This window comes from Cervus elaphus, chromosome 25, assembly GCF_910594005.1.
Source record: "Cervus elaphus chromosome 25, mCerEla1.1, whole genome shotgun sequence".
In the NCBI taxonomy this organism is placed as follows: Eukaryota; Metazoa; Chordata; class Mammalia; order Artiodactyla; family Cervidae; genus Cervus; species Cervus elaphus.
In genome coordinates this window covers 41,518,055-41,535,891 of record NC_057839.1, presented here as the reverse complement: position 1 = coordinate 41,535,891, position 17,837 = coordinate 41,518,055, and the positions used below count along the sequence as shown (strand labels likewise).

The 17,837-nt window shown below is 43.8% G+C and overlaps 1 protein-coding gene across 1 annotated transcript; it reads left to right on the top strand.

Moving 5' to 3' along the window:
* Positions 1 to 16,813: 16,813 nt before the first annotated feature.
* LOC122683605 (60S ribosomal protein L12-like) lies at positions 16,814 to 17,462 on the top strand. Its single transcript, XM_043887329.1, has one exon. It carries the CDS (start codon positions 16,904 to 16,906, stop codon positions 17,399 to 17,401), a length of 498 nt encoding a protein of 165 aa, XP_043743264.1. The 5' UTR covers positions 16,814 to 16,903; the 3' UTR covers positions 17,402 to 17,462.
* The last annotated feature ends 375 nt before the right edge of the window (positions 17,463 to 17,837 follow it).

Below are 17,837 nucleotides of genomic sequence, written 5' to 3'. Positions count from 1 at the left end.
GATCTGCCTGATTCAGGCCCTCTGAGAGGTTCTGCTGGCCCGAGAGCCGGGCCTGCCCAGTCTCAGGTGAGGAATGGAATCACAGCCCTGCCCACTATAGAGAGTGTCTCCTGCCCTCGTCTGGCCAGAAGGGCTGGAGACAACACCTGCAACTTGTACCTCCCAGCAGTGCTTGAGTTGAGAGGTGGGCTGGCAAAGCCAATAGTTTGCAGAGCAAAGCCATGGCCCTGCTCAGTCAGGGAACCTGGGATGTGAGTCAGCCTGAGTTAAGACAACAGACAAAGAGCTTGAGCAGTTTTAAAGCTGCTTCTCCCACTACACCCAGGTACAGAATCTAATTCACATTCCCACTCATTGCTGAATATGCCATTCAGCCTCTCTGACCAGGGAACCTCTCCAGGGCACACAGGAAGCTGCACAACCCATCCAACAGTCCTATTTACAGCAGCACTGAATAGAGAGTGGCTCCCCACATCTGCAGAGCAAGACTGCTGGGCTCAGCTGACCAGGGAATCCGGTCCACATTCAGGCTGACTCAAGTTCCCAATGAGTGGTCCAGTCCCTGAGTCTCACCCTGCTGCCTTGCCAGGGCAGGGAAGCTAATTCATTGCCCCATCTACTGTGAATCAGTACCCAACTCATAGCCTCATCTACTACGAATACAGTACCCAGTCTTCACCATCTAGTAAACCCGACCAGAGAATTCAAGCAACTGCAGAGCCTCCCTTAGCTTCACAAAGGACTCACCCAGCAGCAGTCCTATCCAGCTGTTCTCAGCCAGGGGCACACAACCCCAGCCCCATCCCTCAGATGGGGAACAGTAAACTTGCCCCAAAATAGACCTATACAGCAGAACCCACATGCCCAAGGACTTTATCAGCAAGTACACTCAGAAACTCAAACTGAGCTGACTAGAGGAGAACTGTCTCTTCCAGAGTAAACCTATAAAGTCAGGAAGAGGAGCCCAGTTACTCAAATGCATAGATACTCAATGTAAAGAATCAAGGATCATGAATAATCAGGTAAATATAACACCACCAGAGGAATCTAATAAGCTCCAATAACTGATCCTAAAGAAATGGGGATTTATGAACTATCATATAAAGAATTCAGAATAATCCTCTTAAGAGAGTTTAGCGAACTATAAGAAAACACAGATAGCAGTTAAACAAAATTAGGAAAACAATGCATGAACAAAACAAGAAGTTCAGTAAGGAAACAGTAACCTTAAAAAAAAAAAAACTCTAAGATTTTTCTTAGAGTTGAAAAATACAATAACTGAACTGAAAATTCAATAGAGAGTTTCATAAGTAGACTTGACTGCGCAGAAGAAAGAATCAATGACCTGGAGGCTAGGACATTACCTGCTCCTGTCAGCTAGGACATTATTTGCTCCTGTCAGAGGAGCAAAAAGGAAAAAAAAAAAAAGAAAAGAATGAAGAAAGCCCATGGGATTCATGGGACGCAATGAAAAGAAATAATGTTTGCGTTATAGGAATTCCAGGAGAAATGAAAGAGTAAGAATAGAAAATATATTTAAACTAATACTGGCTGAAAACTTCCCAAACCTGGGGAGATAAATGGACATGAGGACAGAGCCATGAGGTCCAAAAGGCCCCAAAGAAGTTGAACTTGAATAGGGCTATACTGAGACACATTTTAATTAAATTGTCAAAGGTCAAAGACAAAAAAAGAATTTTAAGAGCATTAAGAGAAAAGAGAGAGGTTACATACAATGGAACCAACATAAGACTTCAGTCAGATTCCTTGACAGAAGCTTTTCAGGTCAAGAGGTAAAGGGATTACATATTTAAACTATTGAAAAAAAATAACTGTCACCCAAGAATTGTATACTCTGCAGACGTGTCCTTCAGAAGTGAGGGAGGGATAAAAACTTTCCCAAACAAACAAAAGCTGAGAGTTTATTATCACCAGACCTGCTTTATAAGAAATGCTAAAGGCAGTTCGAGTGGAAATAAAAGAACATGAACTAACATCATAGAAACATAAAAAGATAGATGTAAGAGCCTGTTGTGATAATCATTTCACAGTATATGTAAGTCAAACCATCATGCTGTAGCCTGCCAGGCTCCTCTGTCCATAGAATTCTCCAGGTAAGGATACTAGAGTGGGTAGCCATTCGCTTTTCCAGGGGATCTTCCTGACCCAGGGACTGAACCCAGGCCTCCTGCATTGCAGGCAGATTCTTTATCACCTGAGCCACCAGAGAAGCCTTATCATGCTGTACACCTTAAACGTATACAGTGATGTGTGCAATTAATAAAGCTGGAAACTTTTTTCTAAAAAGTTACATATATCCCAAAGAAAAGTCTGTCTCTCCGACCCTCAGCATAGTGGTCCAAACCACTTCCTCTGACTTTTTCTTTGGTCTGACTAAGCTTTCCCAGGGCAGTAAATCCCCTCAAGAGGAACAACTCCCAAATTGCCCAATCCCCACCTACCTAAGGCCAAAAGCATGGACAAGAGTCCCAATTCTTGTTCCTCTTACTTTGTTCTAAGTTTTATTCCCTCTTAGTTTGTCCAGAAATATGTCCTCAATTTTTGTCAGAATGCAGAAATGGGCAAGGGGAAGTTTAAAGCTCTCTGCACCCAGTATTTGATAAGTGACACTCATACTGGCAATTTCCCTTTTTTGGACACTTGTGCTGCTTCTAATAGTTCACCGTTATAAATAATGCAAAACCAAATACCTTCAAGTGTATATATTTTTATATTTGACATTTTTTTCATAAGGTTAGTCATTCTACCTGTTGATTTTAGCCAGCAGACATTTAACATCTGGCAGGAGAGCGCTTTAATACTAGGACATTAGGTTAGCTACCTGGGCACTCTATATTGTGTGTACTGCACCCTCAATTCCAAAATGAACTGTCCCTTTTCCGCAGGAAATGTTAGTAATACAAACGGTGTTAAGTGTCGAACAGATGTTCAGATGCTAAGACCAGGGAGAGCCAAGGGAATGTTGGGGACCAGAATCCAAATAATGAGAAATAGTCACAAGATGCATAAGATTCTGAGTTCTGTGCAAACTGGGCTCTGTAATGAAGTAGGTGGGCAAAGAGCTAAAATATCTGATCTGAAAATTAAAGCAAGAAACTGTCTTCTAGGCACAGTCTAGGACAGTGGTTAACAAACATGGGCTTGAAGTCACATGTGTGTGCATGCTAGGTCACTTCAGTCGTGTCCAACTCTTTGCGACCCCATCCGACAGTAGCCCGCCAGTCTCCTCTGTCCATGGGTATTCTTCAGGTAAGAATACTGGAGTGGGTTGCCATGCCCTCCTCCAGGGGATCTTCCCAGCCCAGGGATCAAACCTGAGTCTCTTAGGTCCCCTGCACTGGCAGGCAGATTCTTTACCACTAGTGCCACCTGGGAAGCCCGAAGTCAAATCTATCTAGATTTAATTTCCAGCTCTACAAATTGTGTGTGTGACCTTGAAAAAGTTGCCCAAACTATCCCAAGCTTAGTTTCTTGTCTCTAAAATGGAAAATGGAAATGTTATGACCTTGAAAGGGCTCCAGAGTCCTCAGGCTTCCTATTGGGTTTGGGCAATGAGCATACCAGCTGATGAAAAGTGGGGAAGAGAAGAGAAGGCCCCAGGTCCTCTGTACTAAGCCTTGTGGTTCCTCGATTGCTCCCACATTCTTTTGTAATTAAGCCCTTAGGGAATAAAACCTCCTCAAATTATCCTATTTTCTTGTGCATATCTGATTCCTGTTGGGACCCACACTAACACAAAGTCCTTCCTCTGCTTTCCTCTGTATCACAAGGAACTACACTCTCCAGGCTTTCTGGCTTCCAAGTGAGTTCAGTCAGTAAGGACGGTGTTGAGAACTGGATAGTGGAAGGCTGGGGCTTGCCCATGTGTGTTCTTTCCTGCTTTCAGTGGTGCTCCTGAGGTTCCAGCTTCTACCCTGCACTGGATCCTGAGCTTTCACAAACCTGAGTCTTTCTCTTTTGCTTTCTGATCTTGCTAATCTCTCAGCTGCTTCACCATTGCTATCTGGTCTCTTCTGTTCCATCACCTGCAGAACCAGTTCCCTAGACTGAATGTCCTTTGTTTGGAATACTCAGAGGGTCTCTGTTGCTTGTTTGGACTCTGAGATGTTCTCTGAGCCTTAGTCTCCTCATCTGTAAAACAGGTAATAAAGAATACCCATCTTTGAAGGATACTGTGAGAATATCAATGTGTGAAAACTACACATAGTGTATATAGTAACTGTTGAATAGATATTGGCCATTATCTATCTTCTCAGAGTTTCCAGTGGTCTTTGGGACAAAGTTCATCCTTTGTAATATAACTTAAAAAATCCAGCCCCTGTCTTCCTTCCAGCTCATGGTGAGTCAGGAATCCAGTAAGTCATGGGTAAAGGCATATAAAATATCTACTTGTCACGAGGAAGCAAAGGATCAGAAACCTGTATGGAAAACAGTGCAAGGTTACATAAACAAAGGAACCACACAGTGAGCATGAAACTGAGATAAGTTTCCAATCCAGTTAGAGGTCCTTTATTCACTTCCTGCTGGAACAGGAAACTGCTCCACCTCCCATTATGCAAGGAAAGAAAGGCAAATGGTGGCATCTGGTTGGAAAAGGAGAAAAGGGATTATGGGTTAACTCTAATTCTCAGAAAGGTTATAGAGCACGGGTTGTGTTCCTCCAGTTAAGTGGTTCTGGTGGCATTTACAAGCCCTAGTACACAGGGAAAATCTAGTGCCCTCTCTTATTTCCCCTTTCACCATGGAGTTGAGTTTCTTGACTGGGTTCTCTGTACCATCAAATCAACCAGAAACCTAATCTTCTCTTGCCCTGGTGCCCACATCCCACAGAAGGGAAGGCAGTTAGCTCCCTCTTCTCACAGCTGGTAAGAACTGGGTGGGTATGTCTTGTGTTCCTGTTGTGAAATGGAATGCACAAACAGGGGATGTGATTCATGTCTGTAGACACATAGTATTCCTGACAGCTAATCAGGAAATGCCTTTTTATGTCTGGTCTTGTAAATCCTCTTCAAAAGTTTGATGGAGGCTAGATGGGAGCCATTGTGTTAAAGAGAGTGCTTGTTATCTCTTCAAGGACTGACACCACATGCCCATCACCACAGAGTTCCGAGAAAACTCTACATCCTCACCCCTTTTCCTCTGCCCCACGCCCATCCCCCCACCCACACCTCCAACACACACACATTCTTTGGAAAAGAGGTCACATAACATGAGGCATACTTTAGACTGAAGCATGTTGTTTGTTTTCATGGCAGAAATTAAGTTTCGCTTAATTTATATGAAGTAGAGAGAAATATTTAAAAGCCTTGTAAGAACAGATAAATCCAATTCTCATCTGGAGCTCAGGAAATGGCAAAAAAAAGGAACAGGTAGGGAGAAGAGTCATCTATAAATCAAGTGGATTTAACAACTAGAATTGTGACTTCCTCCCGAAGGAAATGAAAACTGCTCCTCTGATCAAAGAAGCAGAGCTTATTATTTTATTTTTCATTCATTCACTTGTTTTGCAGGAAGGCGTCTAAATTAATGAAAAGGGCTAGATGTCAGGGAAATACAAGATTTTCACAGAAAGATGATGGAAACCACAATTTACTGGTGGCAACAGTGTGCTGCAAACCGTTTCTTAAATATCTTAACAAAAATGAAAGTCTGCATTTTAGTGAACTTAGGCCAAGGGAAACTGTGTATAAAACCTTCTCAGAGTCAGGACTTTTGCTCAGTGAGTAAATAGTGTTTGACTGGTTGATTAATAAGGACGTATTTTGAATTCCTTGAGATTTAACAAGACAACAAATTGGACTTGTTTAGATTTCTCCTTTGGACCAGCAGGAAAACTTTGACACACCTCCCCCACTGAGAGGACAGGGAGGGTGCTTCCTTGAACCCTTTCCCAGACTCTGAGCCCCCCAGGGCTGAAGTCACACATGGCTCAGGATACACAGAGGTGACCTCTGAATTGAGAGATATTTATTCAAAGCCTTCTCTAAACTATCAGATGTGGAGATGGAGGAGCTTTTTGCAAGACCACATATCACACCCTCCCCCCCAGAAAAAAAGTAAAGTCTGTCTCTCTGATCAGAAGAGCAGTTTTCATTCCCTTTGGAGGCAGCTTCCACTCAACTGGAGGTACATGGATGACTTCTCCGTCTCTATTTGCTTGTCCCTGTTTTCGAGCACAGTGAAAGCAAAGAAGTCATCCTTGTTTATCCACTCTCTTTTTTCACCAAGTCTGGCTAGTGCTTTTGAAGGGGGGCTCCAGCTTTCTCTTATCTCCATCCTTGATACTTTGCATGAGCGTGTTTTAACAGCCTCTCTTCCTCTCCTTTGCCTCTGAAATCATAAGCTTCCTAGCACTCTGCTTTCATGTGCTGCTACCCCTCTGCAACCACCATGGGTTCCTTTTGCTGCCAGGCTGAGTCTAAAATCCTCTTCAGAGCTCTCAGTGACTCTCCCGTTCTTTCCCAAACTCCTCCTCATCTGCTCAGTTCTCCCTCTAGTTCCAGAGGTTTCCTCTTCCACTGCCCAGGCTTCTTTCTGTCTTCCTTCTCTTTTGACATGGATTTCACCTTCCATGGACATTACTTCCCTCTCTCTGCAGAACACACCTGCCCATCCCAGCCCTACTTCTTGAAGACTTTGCTTTCATATTCTTCTCTTTCTTCTTCTTCTTCTTTTTTTTTTTTTATTCTTCTCTTTCTTGAAGCTCCCTCAACATGCTGAGTTTCTGGTGCTCAGTTTAGCCCCTGATTTGCCACACTCACAGATCATTTTCAGACTGCTCCATTTATGTGACTCTTGTCTTCCATCAGTGCGACAAGGTTCTCAAGGACAGAAATCCATTTCCAAGGCTTGCCTGTATTTGGTGACTGTAGAAAAACTTTAGGAATGAATGCATGATTCAAAATGGATCCATTGACACCATAGTGTAGTAGAAAGGTCTTTGGAGTCAGACAGACCAATCTCAAGCTGCTACCTCTTCACCATGTTGCTGAAAACTCTGAGTCTTAGTGTCCCCACATGTCCAAAGAGGACACTAATATTTGGCAGAGTTGCTATGCGTATTAAATGGCATGAAATTTATAAGGCTTCTGAGGATACTGCTTGGCCCATAATTAGATGTCCAGGAGATGGTAGTAACTTCTGTTATTATTGAACTCTGGAGAAAGTAGGTGGCAACATTCAATTCTGGAACTGAGTGGGACTTACTGTGGGAGACCCTTGCCCTTTGATCCCTAACTGACAGCTAGAGAGAAAACAAGTGTAGGTTTACTGTCTGCTCAGCCCAGACAGAGTTGACTTGTGTCTAACTCTCTGAAGGAGATTTACTTTATAAGGTGAGAATGCAAGTCTTTCCAGATGGGACCAGCATACCAGAGGCTCATTCCCTGAGCCCAACTCGTAAGCTCCTTGCCTCAGAGATAATGCAGGGCTTGGTGGTAGAGGTCAACATTGACATCCAAGAGCAGTGCCCCAGAGACAAGAAGCAGACACTTGGCCTTGGCAGAGAGATTCTCCAGGCAGCAGGCTGGCGCTAGATGCATAAGGAATAGCTCAATCAATCCTGTAGCAACCTGGATGCTGAAAGGCACAGAGAAATATGAGGAATGGAATAATAGCAACAGACCCTGAAATAGTTCTTACTATGTGTCTGCATTGCTTTAAGAATTTTTGTATAGCAACTTATTTAATCTTCACAACCACCTATGAGGTACCTACAATTATTAAGCTAGATCCTCTCTGTCTATCCCTCACCTATTGCAAAGAGATAGGGTATGGAAGCTTTTCCTGTTTCTTTCTACTCTCTTTTCCTCCCTCTGAGGATGAGGCTAATCCACAAAGATCCTAACAAAACTGGATGTGGAGGAAGCCAAGGTTTTTGCTCTGTGTCTGGGGCAGTATTTAACTCAGTTGGTAGAAATCACTAAAAAATAAACACAATTTTGCTTTACATGCTTGTCGTTTCTTTGAGGGGTAGGAGGCTGCTCTTTGAGTGTCATGAAATCACTCTTTCCTCAAATGTGAAGAAGTAAACATTAAATGAGTAAATTCCCATCTAACCGGACAAGAAAAGAAAGGGGCATCCAAATGAATGTCACCTAACTTTCCTATAGACATTGATACAAAGTGAAGTGCTATTTTGCAAAAAACTTAACACTCGGCCACTTGGAATCATTAGATTTTGAGACTGCCTTTAAGGCTACTTCAATCCTTTTTCTCCTCTTTGGCATCCATTGTATTTATGGGACAATTCTTTAATTCACATGTAGTAGCTATGAGCATGGACTCTGAAGCCAGACTACCTGAACTCTCTTCCAGATTGGCAACTCTTGGTGGTTGAGTTCATCCAGGAGCTGGACGTGAGATGAGGGTTTGGGTACAAGTGGCTTATCTGAGAGCTAAGGCCAGGAAGCACCAGTAAGGGAGTGGAGAATTTCTTTAGGAAAGGAAAGACAGACAACAAGGTGTGCGTTAAAGGGCCAGGCTACCTAGGGGTGCTGAGGATTCTAGTCCAAGAGCATTTCTCTGGAAAACCGTAGAGAATACACTTCAAAGACATCCTACCCAAGGGGCAAACAAGCTGAGGATTTATCAACCATGTCCCACCCCTCACTGGCTGAGGGCTGCCCCCTAGTATGTGAACTCCCTGGGATTTCTGGCCTTTCCTCTTATAAACCAAGCTTGCTCCTGTGGCCACAGAGGCCCTCTGGAAAGAGTGGGGACCTGTCTGTCTACGTGGGGCCAGTGAGAGCCAAGGGATGCAGGTGGAGGACAAACAGCCTCAGCTATAGTCCACTCCTGTTGTCACACAGATCTATCCATGCATCTGTCTTGTCACTGAGTTTGAAGGTGGCTGGTCACAATTTCCAAGGGGAAAAAACAGTGTACAACAGGCACATGAATGAGATAAGCCATCTTCACTTCTGCTGCAGTTAGTGTGAAGGCTCTAATTCCGGTCTTCATCATCTGGTTCCTCTACCCCCTCACTTCACTCTGAATTCCTCTGACCCTCAGCCAGTCCTTCTGCTGGTTTAGGTTGTGTACCTGGTGGGATAAATTATACTCCCATCCCTGAGGGGTCTGAACCCCCGGCTTCCATGTCCTTGTCAGAGTAGGATTGCTACTATTGCCCATCCACGGTCTAGGAGCATCAGGAGCGGGGGACCAGACTGTCCGCTGAATTCCAGATACACTTCTTCCTGTTCTCACCGTGTAGAAAGAAGCCTGCTTCCTTGAGATAATCAAGATCAACTATTCCTGCCAGTACATAAAGTCTTGTTTTGGGGGGCGGGGGAGCTTACTGTATACTGATGCAGGAGTTTTAAGGGACTAGGTGACAGACACAGCTTTAAATGTAGTGAAGCCCTGACTAAATTGTACAGGTGTTCCTCCCATTTACTTCAGAAACCACAGTCTTTAGGAAAAAACCAAAGCTGCAGAAATAGGAAGCACAGTCTCTCCAAGTAGGTCACTAGGAATGATGGTGAGAGGGCCACCTCCTGCTTTATTTCCCGGATCTGTGAATTCTGTCTCCCAGGGTCATGACTTGATGAATATACTGCACCTTGAAGACAGCGCCCAAAAGCCCATGGTGTGTCATCCCCAGCTGATATCTTAGCTAAGTCTTCACGAGGTCATTTCAAAACTCTACCCCAGCCAGCAGCCCCCAGATTATGGGGTGTGTGATAGGATCAGTAGATCCTGTGGTTGTATGACTGTTGTCTTGACTTCACTGTAAAGTGGCTTATTGGGCCTGAAGTTAGGTAATGTGGATTCCCATGTTGGTAAACCAGACATTCTGTGAATCCTTGGCTAAGGGTGCTGGCACTACGGACAGGGAAGCTAAATCGACCCCACTAAGCACAAGTCTGTGTTTCCTTCCAAGTGGGATGGGTCCAATATAATCAACTTTCAACCATGGGTAACTGACTCCTTGAGAGATGGTACAAAACTGAGAGCTCAGCATTGGTCTCCACCTCTTGTAGGTCAGGCAACACATGCAGCAGTAGCTAGGTCACCTTGATAAGGGGATTCCATGCTGGTGCCTCCATCCTTGTCATCTTATAATCAAATGATAGGCCTGGTTTTCAGCAGCCTGCCCTCTGGCTGCAGAAGATGTGAGTCTCTTTATTCAGCAGCATAGAGGACTCCTCACCTTCTCCTTCTTCACTGACATGAAACGTTTCACTTATTTTTTCAGAGTGAATGCTGTAAACAATAGACAATCAATCCCCCAATCTTTGTAGCTAGCATTGCCCCCAAATCTTTCAAGAGCTGGTATGTGTTAAGTCGTTTAGTCATGTCCAACTCTTTGTGACCCCATGAACTGTAGCCGAACAGGTTCCTCTGTCCATGGGATTCTGAAGGCAAGAATACTGAAGTAGGTTACCATGTCTTCCTCCAGGGGATCTTCCCTACCCAGGGATTGAACTGGGGTCTCCCCCATTACAGGTAGACTCCTTAACATCTGAGCCACCAGGGAAGTCCCAAAAAAACCCCATATTCCAAACATGATCTTATGCTAAATCGCTTTAGTTGTGTCCAATTCTTTGTGACCCTATGGATTGTAGCCCACGAACTCCTTTGTCCATGGGATTCTTCAGGCAATAATACTAGAGTGGGTTGCCATGCCCTTCTCCAGGAGATCTTCCCCACCCAGGGATTGAACCCATGTTTCTTGAGTACCCTGCATTGGCAGATGTGTCCTTTACCACTATCGCTACCTGGGAAACCCTTAGGGCCTATGTTCAGACCATAAAAACTAACATGAGACTTCACAAGATGAATCCCAAGGTGAGAAAACTCTTGGCAGTTTTCAATTTAAACTAGGTTGAATGCTTCAAGTTAAGGACCAAAGTCATGAGGCTGTCTTCCTTTGCAAATAAGCTGACTGGTCTCCTCCCTAAAAGAAGGGGAGTTTACATAAGCAAATTAGTATTTCTTAAGATGTATAAATTTCCACTGTGGGACAGATCCCACAGATTTGGTGTAAATTTCCTAGTCTTGCCACTGACAGTTCCTTTAGCCCTGTAGTCTGGGTCAAAGCTCAATGAGAGATGGAGGTTGGAGAGTTCTTGCCCCTACTCTGGCATCAACCCATCACCAAACACTGAGTTCTGTTCTCAGCCTTTTTGGACTTCAATTCTCTCATCCATAAAATATGGGTGAAATAGCTTCATCCATTATGTACAAATTAAATAAGATATTGTGTATATGTGAGGACTTCCCAGGTGGCTCAGTGGTAAAGAATCAGCCTGCCAAAGCAGGAGATGAGGGTTCAATCCCTGGGTTGGGAAGATCCCTTGGAGAAGAGAATGGCAACCCACTCCAATATTCCTGTCTGGGAAATCCCATGGACAGAGAAGCCTGGCATGCTACAAAGAGTCAGAGATGACTTAGTGACTGAACACATATGCAAGTATATATGTGAAGGGTTCGTAAATTTAAAAATGCCATTTAAAATGAGTTTATATTAAAAAATAATTATTAACTCTGCAAGAGATGAAACCTGGGCCTTTGAATTTGGAGACAGACATCTGTAAGAATTACCTCTGGCTCCAGCCTCTCCCATTCACTCTGGTCCATGATACCTGGCCTGGCTAAATTTATGTCTTCTCTCTTCAGCTACCTCCCCTGGGCTCTGTCCAGGTCTCTATGCCCTCACTCTGGCCACTGACCCTATTCCTACATTTGTACCCTGTGTTCGGTGTAACATCCTGGGAATATCTTGAGTCACGTTCCAACATCGCACCTCCCTTGATTTGAACTTGATTGTCCTATTTCTCTTCCTGTCTGAATTCTTCTTCCTTTGCCCAGCCTCCCACACTAGGACAATGACTCTGCTATGTTCATTTTTTATCAACATAGATCCTAGATGAGGGAGAGAGTATGATTTTTAACCAGCCCACGTGAACTACCAGACTCTAATTCTCAAGTTACACACACAAAAATAATTCAGAAAGGCTGGGGTATAGTTTGTTGATCTCTTTCCACCAGCCACAACTGCTCAGACTCCCTTTATCTTTCCATGGCATCTGGACACGCCACACAAAGGGAACCCACACCTCAAGGTAGCTGAAACTCAAGTCACAGTAAAAACTCATCAATTTGAAATTGATTCTGAATCAGTAAAGAATAGGATCAAATCAAAAAGCATAAGACTAGGTGCCTGGCACATAATGAAAGCCCAATAACATCAGTTGAATGAGAGTCCCCATATGTGATTTTTGGGTCCATGCTTAATCGATAATTATTCACAATTATGTCTAGGTAAAGGACTTTACCCTCTGGCCCTCGGTTTCTTCATGAATAGAACACGAGCATCTCTGTGATCCCTTCCAGAACCAAAATTCTCTTCTATGTAACTGGGTTAAAGTCCACTTTTGCATCACCAATGAAACAGAAGTTTTCTTCAGTTCTCTGCTCAAATGTCTCCTTGTCAGAGAAAATTTTCTTGATAATTCCATATTAAATAGCGTCTCTCTCTTTCCCCTGTCACCCTCTGTCCTCGTCCTCCGTTTTATTCTTCTTCATGGCGCTATCAGACACTTACTCACTATTTGTTTATCACCTGTCTCCTGCCCCTAGAGAAGAAGTGCCTCCACAACAGAGATTTCATTCATTGTGTCCATAGCTGTGTCTCACTGCCAGCACCTAGAACAACACCAGACATGTAGGAGGTTCTCTATACAGAGCCCTTGAATTAATGTTGGATCTAAACAAGCTATAAGGAGTATAAATTGGGAAGAATATGTACCTATTATGAAATCAAACTTTTCCAATACTCTGGATACCGTTTCAGATTGACTCATTTGCTATGAAATTAATGCAGCTTCCTGCAAACCACCTGTCTCCTTTATAAACCTAGCCCCTCCAAACCATCTCTTAAGCAATGCTTTGTAACCTTGATTCTAATTATTCTTAGTCTTGAAGGTCATCCAACTGCACACATTAATAATAATTAAAATTCAGTTTTATTTGTTCAAGCTGGGTTTCCCTGATCATAATATCCCAGACCAAAGAGTTTCGTGGCTGAGAGTTTATGACCACACGCTGGCTTCTGTACCATCTGAGAATCTGTTTTAGAACATAGGTATGCAGTGAGACTTCCTGAGTTTGAATGCTGGCTCTGCTAGTTGCTACCTGAGTGACTGGACTTCCCTGGTGGCTCAAATGGTAAAGAATCTGCCTGTAATGTGGGAGAAGCAGGTTCGAGCCCTGTGTCAGGAAGATCCCCTGAAGACGGGAATGGCTCTTCACTCCAGTATTCTTGCCTGGAGCATCCCATGGACAGAAGAGCCTGGCGGGACATAGTCCAGGGGTCACAAAGAGTCAGACATTCCTGAGTGACTAACACAAAGCGAACACCTGAGTGATTTGGAGCAAGTTACTTAGTGTCTCCTTTTCATGCATAAAAGGGATGTGATAGTCACTCTATTTTTCTCCAGTTGCCTTTGCCATTCTGTATCCTAATCCGTTCTAGGAGGCTAAACTTTGCTGACTGTAGCCCCTGGGGTTTTGGTCTGGGCGACAGGAAGGCCCTGGACAGGAGATCAACGGCAACAGGAAAGGGGGTTGAAATATTTCTCCTCCACACCCTCCCTCCTTACCAGGATTTGGTAATGGCCATCTTTCTTGAGCAAAGTATCTGACAAACAGCTCAACTGCCATGACTGAAGATGTGACTGTGTGAGGTGACACTGTCCTCTCCCCACCCCCCTGCCCCATCCTCCCAGCCTGAGATAGTGTTTCCTGGGTTTGCTAGTTCCAGACATACCTTAATCCTTGAAGATCCCCTTCATCCTATCCATGTCTCTGAAAGCAGTCCCTTCACTGAAACCTCCTCATCTCATCCTTTGAATTGTGCTTTCTGTCTTCTGCCAAGTCCTAACCAAAAAGTGTAAGAAAATGTTAGTTGCTCAGTCGTGTCCGACTCTTTGCAACCCCATGGACTGTAGGCCACCTCTCCTGTCTCTGGAATTCTCCAGGCAAGAATACTGGAATGGGATGCCATTCCCTTTTCCAGGGAATCTTCCCCACCCAGGGATTGAATCCAGGTCTCCTGCACTGTAGGCAGATTGTTTACCAACTGAGCCAGCAGGGAATCCCAAATTCAAACCCAAGCGTCATGAATGCACCACAAGGCATCAAATGAGTGAAAGCATGTAAAGCAAAGAGGACATTGCCTGACACCTTCAAGTTCTCAATTTGTGTTAATGATTATTATCTACATAACAAGATGAAGAGAAGTTGTACAAGACAGCATATGTGAAAACACTGATACATTGTTCAGAACTGATGTACATTCTGCCTGATGGGGAAAAACTGGCATGGTATACAGTCTTTTGTGTATGATCCTGAGTAAGTTAAGAAATCTCCTAGACTCATATGGTTGCTGTGGGAATGACAGAAGATGATGCATATGACAGATAGGTACAAGACCTGATAAACTGTAGGCATTCATACCTGTCAATCAAAAGGGGCAGGAAAGCTGGGCCGGCTTCACAGGTGTGTGATCTGTGCTTAGTAAGGACACTACCCCTGGTTTAATGTTCTGCAGTTGCCATTTTGAAATTCTTAGTAATTTTTGAACAAAGGAATCTTTGTTCAATCTTTCTTTCTATACGGGACTCCACAATTTATGTAGCTAGTCTGGGAGGGAGGGCTCACTTTATTTTTCAAATCATTGATGTCACACTGTAATTCACGATTTCTTTTTGTATCAAACATAAACATCTAGCTGAAGGGAAATAAAACTCTTGAAAGATGGCATCTGGTGTTAAGTTTGCATTAATCAATTAATTAATATCTGCCAAAAAGCTGGTATGTGTATGTATCAGGCACTGTGCCAATTACTTCTTTGAGCCTAAAATTTCCTGCTTTGTGATTCCAGGCTGAGTTGATCAACATGTGACCGGATTGGAACTGACCTTTTTGTGAACCTTTCAGTCCTATCTGTGGTATCTGAGTCTTGGGAGAAAAAAAAAAAAAAAAATCCGTTTCTTATTTCATCACAGGACTGTGACTAGAATTTGGACAGTGAATCATCCAAACTCAGTTAGAAGAACTGGCAACTAAAATCCTCCAATTAAAGGATTTTAAACTCCAGGAACAGCATACCAAATTTGGTATGACTTGAGGGATGATGCATAACTTTTCCAGGGTCTTAAGTTTGCAAAATTGAAAATGTGAAGCACTCAAAATGATTACCTCCTCCAGGTAACATTTTATACTGGAAGGTGTGCTGTGACCTTGAAGGAGAGTGAAGGAGTGAAAATAGAACATAGGCTTGTCTATTTAGGGAAAAAATTACTCTGTCAGGATCAGAGAAGGCGGGCCTGCTCCCTGCGAACCTTGGTGGTGGCCCAATAATATGTGTTGCCCTTGGAGATGCTCCTTGCTCATTTCTTCTGTGCAGAAAGGAGGTAGACATATATCCTGAAAGAAAGATGCCTCCCAAACAATGGCAACACATGCTAACTTTCCAGGTGAATGAAGAAAGGCTATGAAATGGGTCTTATATGTTTGACTGGAATCTAGAGGGATTGAATGGAGCAACACCTAGGAGCGTAGCTCTGGGCTAAAGGACAGGCTTTCTTTAAAATGAAGCATTAAATTAGAGCACTTTTTCTTGCTTGCGCATTACAACACACACACACAGAGCCAGTATTGCCATCTTTACAATACTAGTTAATGCCATTTCTAAAATACAATGAAGTAACGCTGCGAGTGAATTTAAGATTCAAACTTTATCATGAAAGAATTCAGAGATGAAGTGATAGTAAGAAGTGGGTTATTTAGAGACAAACACACTCCTCAGAGTGTGGGCCATCTCAGAAGAACCTGAGAGAGAGAAAGAGAGCACGTGTAAGAGAGTGCTGAAATGTGGCCTGCTTAGTTTTTAGGGGTTGGGTAATTTCATAGGCTGGGGCTTCCCAGGAGGCTCAGTGGTAAAGAATCCACCTGCCAATACAGGAGATGCCGGTTCAATCCCTGGGTTGGGAAGATCCCCTGGAGGAGGAAATGGCAACTCACTCCAGTATTCCTGCCTGGGAAATCCCATGGACAGAGAAGTCTGGTGGGCTACAGTCCATGGGGGTCACAAAAGAGTCAAACATGACTTAGTGACTAAGCAACAACAATTTCATAGTTTAGTGAGTGGGAGGATTATTCCAATTATTCTGGGGAAGGGATGGGGATTTCCAGGAATTGAGCCACTGCCCACATTTTAGCCTTTGATGGTTGGCCTCAGAATTGTCATGTTGCTGGTGGGTATCATTTAGAGGCTAAGGTGTTACAATGAGTGTATAATGAGGCTCAAAGTCCACTGGAAGTCAAATCTTCCACCATCTTAGACCCAGTTGGTTCTAACCAGTGTTTATCATGCCCTATGGCCATGCCTTTCTTTTAAAAGTTGTGCCTATCCCCCTTCCCTCCTGTTTCAGTAAGAGAATAGAACAGATATGGGGGATGGGAAATAAGAAGCTGATAGAGAATGTGACTGTCTATTTGTATAAGTAGTTCTAAAAGCAAAGAGACTAGTATTCATCTATATGATTAATATGTCAATCATCTCCATGATTAATAAGTTCTCCAAGTTGTTTTTCCATGAGGCTATGGGCTACTCGAGGCTAACACTTGGTACAGAGTTTGTCTCCATATGGGTTTAGGCTGGAAGAAAACATGAAATGCAGCAATCTTTTTCAACCTCCCATGAGCAGGCTAAAACCAGTATGGAACATCTTTTCCCCATAAGAGTGCCTTTAATGCTCTGATACAACCAAAGAAAGATGTTGGCTTTCGGCTTTCGGCTAGGAGGAGGCGAAGGTGCAACTTTCTTCGGTCGTCCCGAATCCGGGTTCATCCGACACCAGCCGCCTCCACCATGCCGCCTAAGTTTGACCCCAACGAGATCAAAGTCGTGTACCTGAGGTGCACCGGTGGGGAAGTCGGTGCCACGTCTGCCCTGGCCCCCAAGATCGGCCCGTTGGGCCTGTCTCCAAAAAAGGTCGGTGATGACATAGCCAAGGCAACTGGTGATTGGAAGGGTCTGAGGATTACAGTGAAACTGACCATTCAGAACAGACAAGCCCAGATTGAGGTGGTACCTTCTGCTTCTGCCCTGATCATCAAAGCCCTCAAGGAACCACCAAGGGACAGAAAGAAGCAGAAAAACATTAAGCACAGTGGAAACATCACTTTTGATGAGATCGTCAACATTGCCCGGCAGATGTGGCACCGGTCTCTAGCTAGAGAACTTTCTGGAACCATTAAAGAGATCCTGGTGACTGCCCAGTCTGTGGGCTGCAATGTTGATGGCCGCCACCCTCATGACATCATAGATGATATCAACAGTGGTGCAGTGGAGTGCCCAGCTAGTTAAGAACTGCAAAGGAAAAAGAAAAATAAAGGATCATTTGACAACCAGTGGAAAAAAAAAAAAAGAAAGATGTTGGAAGGGGGGAAATAGGCACAAAGGGTGATATGTTCTGGGCTTCAAATTCCTTAGAGTGCAGTCTCTAAATGGCAACTAGGAGGTAAGCCAAAGCAAGCTCATGCTGTTGGTTATCTTAAACTTTTGAAAGTGCATACTGAGAGAACAAAAGGACCTGAGGACAGCTGCAAGTCAGGGAGTATCAGCCTTAGAATACGCTGGAGGCAGGCAGGGGAGGGAAACTGTCATGGACCAAAGGTCAGTGGTGAGTCAAAGAGGCAGCCTCATCAAAATGCCTACAGCTGTGTTGTTTACAGCCACTGTTATCAGACTCTGAGGGTTTCTATAGTATGCAATGGGACACAGGTGTAACTAATCCATATGT